At 49.3% G+C, this 6,106-nt stretch overlaps 1 protein-coding gene across 1 annotated transcript; it reads right to left on the bottom strand.

Annotated features, from left to right (window-relative positions):
* Positions 1-2: 2 nt before the first annotated feature.
* LOC146333929 (DNA polymerase epsilon subunit 4-like) lies at positions 3-6,053 on the bottom strand. The gene is made up of 4 exons (XM_084825187.1): positions 5,823-6,053; positions 4,221-4,305; positions 3,097-3,138; positions 3-2,664 (listed from the first exon to the last, which is right to left on the bottom strand). The coding sequence occupies exons 1-4, from the start codon at positions 6,033-6,035 to the stop codon at positions 2,651-2,653; spliced, it is 354 nt and encodes a 117-aa protein (XP_084681313.1). The 5' UTR covers positions 6,036-6,053; the 3' UTR covers positions 3-2,650.
* Positions 6,054-6,106: the final 53 nt, after the last annotated feature.

Genomic DNA, 6,106 nt, shown 5'->3' with positions numbered 1-6,106 from the left:
TTGATCAAGATTTACTCAGTTTGCACCTTCTGGACTGAACACAGACTCAGACATGAGCTGAGGTTGAAGTCTGTACATTTCTGAGCTTGCAATGTGATTCGCAGACCCCCCAAAAGGCATTCGGCAGCACAGGCACTTTAAAAAGACGCGTACTTTCAAAAAATGTGCACAAACACGCTTTCATCCATGGAGGACGAATGCATGCATTTCAGAGATATGCACAACAGATGGGTGCATTTGGAAAAATCTCCATGAAAATCTGCATGGATTTTGATGTGAACAGGAAAAAAAAGCTCGCAGTTTGATACGGACTCAGGTTGGAACGAACACCTAGGTGGAATTCAGAGAACTTTGGTGAGCTGACAACTGGCTTCCATAGCAATCCTGCACTGAACAAGTGATGCAGCTGGGATGATGCGTAAAAATGTCCCTCAAGTACCACTGAATCGCAGGGCCTTTCCACACAATAGTACAAACACCCCTCTTGCAAACCGCCAAAAGGCAAAGCGCTCCCGTCAGAAACTCATTGGCGTCTAATTGCTCCAGGGAGACCAGGTCTCCCCATTGGCTTCCATTAGTCACTTGTTGCGAAGTGCCAGACTTGTGGCCCAAAGTAGTTAACACTCCCAACCCCCTTTAGGGTGAATTCGCTCCCCACGTTTAGGCAGAGCAAAGCAAAGGATTTGGGGGCTTCCTGTGGATGGTGTGAAATTCAGAAGGGTGCTGACGTCATCGTTCCAGAGCTGCAAGGCCCTGACCAACCTCTGTCCCTACCTGCGTACAACCCCCTCGTTAAAACAGCTTCACTGGCTCCCAGTCTGTTTCCGGGCACAATTCAAAGTGCTGGCTATGACCTATAAAGCCCTATATGGCTCTGGTCCAGGTTATCTGAAAGACCGTAACCTCCCTTATGAACCTGCCCGTGCCCTGAGATCTTCTGGGGAGGCCCTTCTCGCAGTCCCACCACTGTCACGGGCACGTTTGGTGGGAAGCCGGGAGAGGCCCTTCTCGGTGGCTGCCCCACAGCTGTGGAACACCCTTCCCAGGGAGGCTAGGACGGCTCCCTCCTTGATGTGTTTCCGGAGGCAGGCTAAAACATTCTTCTTCCAGCAGGCCTTTGGGACATAGTTGGCACCTGGGGGTAAGCTGCTAAAATGTTGTTTTGAAATGCTGTTTTAACGTCTTAAAATAATTTTAATTACATTGTTTAATTTATATTTTAACTTTTGTGTATTTTCATATGTTTTAACTGTATATGTTCTAATTTTTGTAAGCCGCCTTGTGTCCCAGTACTGGGGAAAAAGGTGGGGTATAAATGAATATAACAACAGCAGCAATGGGTGTTTGACTCCGCCCTTCTGCCAGAGTGCAAAGAGGCCAGGATAGTGTGTGGATTAAGAGGGGACAAGAAATGGACTTTGGAGTTGGCATGGTGCCTTCCATACATGTTTGGACTACAACTCCCAGTATTCCCCAGCCAGCTTTTAATTGTATTGAAATATCCACCCCTCCTTTAAGATCAGCTGCACATAAAATTAGACACAAAGCAAGGCCCTGTTCACTGGGAAAGGACATAATCTCTGTGTTGAAGAGCCCAGATTCCATTCTGGGCATCTCTAGTTAAAAAGATCTCTCGGCCTCTCTCCATCCGGAGCCTTGGCAAGCTGCTGCCAGTCAGGAGAGGCAATACCAGGCCAACAGCCTGACTCGGTGCGGGGCTAGCTTCGGACAGGGCTTAAGGGAAGGACAGGTGGATTCTCTCCTCCCCACAAAGGACCAAAACTGGACAATTCATTTCCCCACCTGCCCACAGAGCCAAGAGCCCTGGCCAAATGCTGTAGAGGCCAGCTTTTCGTACAAGCGGAGCCAAGGAAAAATGACCAGGAAATATTATTTGCTGTCACCCAGCAATGAGTGGTCAGGTGAGAAAGAATGAACCAGGGAGCGTGAGGTCCTAGACATGCAAAGATGACATCCTCCATGTTCACTTACCAAGAGCGGAGTTACCACCACCAGAGCACAGCGTGTGTAATTCCCATGACTGGGTTTTAGAGCAGGGGTGCTGAACCTCTTTCAACCCGAGGGCTGAATTCCATTTCAGAGCAGCTCTCGAGGGCCACATTCCAGAGGTGGGCGGTGCCAAAGGCAAAAGAGGCAGGGCCAAAAATACCAGCATATTATAGCTGAAAGCTCTTACCGGCAGTCACTCAGCTCTAGGAGAGACATCTCAACCTTTTAAAATGGTGGAAAAAAACTGCACAAAAGTCTGGGAAACCACCCAACAACTGGTGGACAGGGGAGAGGGCTGGATTCCACGAGCCTGAGGTGCCCTACCCATTTTACAGCAACCAGAGTTTAGAGTGGCCAAGATGCCATAGAACAACATCGGTATTAGAAAACAGGCATGGGGAAAGGTGCATGTATTTAAAGAACTAGAAATATGCAGACTTTATAAAAAAAAAATAAGGCTGTGGTATATACAAAGCAACATGGAGCAGAGCCCACATTTCAGTGCTGTTTCAAATGCAGCAGGCCTGGCAGGGCAGAGTAAACTTCTCTGTCTCCGCAGGAGAGTCTCCTTTTGCGCCTTTGGGGTTGACTTGCACAGCTTGGCTTTCTCTTTCCTTCCAGAAATTCCTCTTCAATCCATTCAGTCCAGAGTACCTAGATCCCCACCGCACAAAGAAAGGAAACCTCTGAGACAGTTGAAAGAGAGGAGCACGCAGGCCACGAATAAGTCGGGCACTTTTGGAACCAAGAAGCTAAGCGTTTGAATAGATTTATGTTAGGCCGGGAACCATTCAAAGTGCAGAATGAGGTGGTAGAGTCCCAAGTGAGGACTGTATCAGTTCAGACTGCAGGTGGGAGACGCCATTTCTGAACGCTTCTGGCTACATATAAAAAAACAAACCTTGCCTAGTTATCATTACACATCAGGAAGAAAGATTCTATGCCCACACAGTTTGGGGACTTTCTTGCTTAAGGAGAAATGTTCTCCATCTTAAGTTTTCACTGATCTGGAGTTCAACCTTATAGAAGAACTGTTTATTGTTTCTAACAAGACAAAGACGTGGTTCACAAAGACTGGAATCTTACCTTCCAGAAACGCAAACTCGTCTATCGCTTCAATGGCGTTGTCTGCAGTAAGGACACCAATCCAAAAAGTAAAAAGATAAATACAATTACAAGTGGTACTGGTGTGGGGAAGGAATGAAAAGAAATCAGAAATCCCAATTTCCAGGACTGTTACGGTGACATTAGGGTTTCACACTGGCCAACTGCTGGAGAGGCATATACCAGCCTTGTAAATAAAGTCCACAAAAGTTTCTGCTACATAAGAACATAAAGAGAGCCGTGCTGGATCAGACCAAAGGCCTCCTTAGTCCAGCGTCCTGCTCTCACTGTGGCCGACCAAATGGCCCAATGGGAAGCCCACAAGCAGGACGTGAGGGGATTGCCACACCCTCCCGCTCATCTTCCCCAGGAACTGGTACTGACAGACTGCCTCTAATGCTGGAGGTAGCACAGAGACAACAGGACGAGTAGCCACTGATAGCCTAGACTGCTTGTGGACAGAATAAGCACATTTTTGTTCCAGGCTGCCTTGGGTCTTTTTAAAGAGAAAGGTGATGAAGGGTGCAATCCTATGCAAGTTCAGACAGAAAAAAGTCCAGGCTGGGGAATGCTGGGAGTTCTAGGACTTTTTTCGGTCTAAATCTGCATAGGATTACATTCTAAGAAATTCCATAGGTAAATAAATAAGTGGTTTACACAGAAGTAAGGCCCACTGTATTCACTCAGCTGGAGCAGGCTGAGTTGTCCCCCACATAACCCAGAGGCTGCACTGCCATACAGCAGGTGAGGGAGCGGGCGGAAAAGCAACTGGAGATACCGGTTCCAGGAGCTGAAGCCGCCTCTGGCTTTAGCAGGAGATGCAAAGGGCTGCTGGGCAGCGTCTGGTGTGTGAAGGCATTCTGCTTTATGCTAAAGTAGGCATGGGCAACTTGTGGCTCTCCAGATGTTTTGGCTTACAACTTCCATCATCCCTCACCACTGACTATGCTAAGTAGGGCTGATGGGAGTTGTGGGCCAAAACATCTGGAGGGCCACGAGTTGCCCCCCTCCCCCCATGCTAAACCACTGCCACTCAGCCAGGCTGCATTATCCGTTTGTTTGGTAGCAGCATTACAGGCAATGCGGAGGAGAATTGACACCCTTACCCAGGTCCTTTCTTTGGAGTGTCTTCCGTTTCCCTTGTTGGGCGTAGACGAAGGCATCTTTTGCGATAGTCTCCACAAACAGCTCCTGTGGGGGGACAGAGAGTTGGAAGACTGAAGGGGGGAGGCAGCTTATCAACAAGACCTTGCTATCGACAGTCTTACAGGCCCCTTCCAAACCTACTATTCTATGATTCTACCTCCTTAACGCTGCTGGTAACGGTAGATCAACCACACAGTTCCCTTTGTACGTTTAGTATTATTTCTATTAACAACATTAATATTAGTTCTGTCATATTGCCATAAATAAAAATAACTACATGTTTTTATTTTGTAACGATAAATCTTGCTGCTGGTCCGGATAATAAATTATGCATTTATTAGGCAGATCTATGTAACCATCGCTCCAGGAGAAAGCGGAGGGCAGGAAGGCCTGGCGTGCTATGGTCCATGGGGTCACGAAGAGTCGGACACGACTTAACGACTGAAGAAGAACAACAACAACAAGTAACCATTCAATATTTAGATTTTCAGAAACGGGGGTTCAACCACTGTATGTTTCTTCATCCCATTAGTCCTAGGTGAAACCGGACAGATCCTGATCTGAACGTCTGCAGCCTCCTACCACATTCCATCTTAAGGCTGTGATTAAATGCAACATTCCCATGGCTTCAGAATCAGTTGGATTTCTCCCCAGCCCCACCTTTGGCTTTCGTTACCAAGTTACGCAATGAGTTCTTGAAAACTCAGAAGCTCGCACACTATTCTGGGTGGCCTAATAAGGGTATTACCCTATCATGTAATTTTGAATAACGTTTATTAAAATTAAATATTGCTGCTGCTGCTAATAACATTGACAGGTTAACTTTATTTTATCACAAATATACCTCTTGGCTTTGTTTTGCCTGATGAAGAGTTCTGCTGAACTCAAAAGCTTGCACGCTATTTTGGGTGGCCTGATAATGGTACTGCGCCTTGATGTAACTTCGACTAACGTTTATTTTGTTAAAATTAAACACTGTTACTGCTGCTAACAATAATAATCATAGCTACAGGTTAACTTTTACTGCAAACATACCTTTTGGCTTCATTTACCCTGTTGACTGATGAAGAGTTCTGGAGAACTTAAAAGCCTGCACATTACTCTGGGCTGGCCTAGGAAAGCTACCCCCCCCCCCGCCCTAAGAGGGATGCTGGAATAATCACGTTTCCAATTAAGTATTGCTAATAATAACAATGCTGATAATATTGCTAACAGTAATAATAATAATTGCCAACGAGCGCCCCTAGTGGCGGCAAAAGAAGCCTCCCTCGGCCACGCCCCTAGCTCACCCACCGGCCTGCCCGCAGCGCGCGCCAGAGGAAGGCGGCGGGCACCTGATTGGCCAGACTTCCCGCGCGGCCACGCCCCCCAGCTCACTTTCCTCGCCGCAGCGCGCGCGCCAGGCTCAAGGCAGCCTTCTGATTGGCTAGACCGACCGCACGAGCCACGCCTCTCTCCTTCCCTCGCGTTTTCGCTTCACCGCCCGCGGGAGGGCGGCCTGCTGATTGGCCAGGCAGCCCGCGCGGCCCCGCCCCCTCCCTCGCGCAGACTCAGTCGCTCACCGCCGCGCGCGCGATGGCGAAGACGGCCTCCTGGCTGGCCAGGGTGACGTCCGGGTCGGCCTTGACCAGCGCCTTCACCCGCGAGAGCGGCAGCCGCGCCGGCCGAGCCACAGCCGTCGCGGTCGGCGGCGGAGGCGGCGCTGGCTCGGCCTCCTCCCCGGCCGGCGCTGCAGCGACGCTCGCTTCAGCCGGCGCCGCCGCCAGCGCCGCCATCTTGGACCGCCGTAGTGCGCCTGCGCCGCCAGCGCCGGGCCAATCAAGGCTCCATGTCCCGCCCCCTACCC

Source organism: Heloderma suspectum, chromosome W, assembly GCF_057233095.1.
Source record: "Heloderma suspectum isolate Gila_16-S chromosome W, 16-S_ref, whole genome shotgun sequence".
NCBI classification, from domain to species: domain Eukaryota; kingdom Metazoa; phylum Chordata; class Lepidosauria; order Squamata; family Helodermatidae; genus Heloderma; species Heloderma suspectum.
Note: the sequence above shows the minus strand (reverse complement) of the source record. Positions and strands in the feature narration are given on the sequence as shown.

Bases quoted from the DNA above. Each gene is read 5' to 3' on its own strand.
- LOC146333929 (XM_084825187.1), bottom strand. From the start codon at position 6,035: ATGGCGGCGCTGGCGGCGGCGCCGGCTGAAGCGAGCGTCGCTGCAGCG. The intron at 4,306-5,822 runs GTGAGCGACTGA...GTCCCCCCACAG, and splicing joins TCGCCATCGCGCGCGCGGCG to GAGCTGTTTGTGGAGACTAT. The intron at 3,139-4,220 runs GTAAGGGTGTCA...TCCTTACTGCAG, and splicing joins ACTCCAAAGAAAGGACCTGG to ACAACGCCATTGAAGCGATA.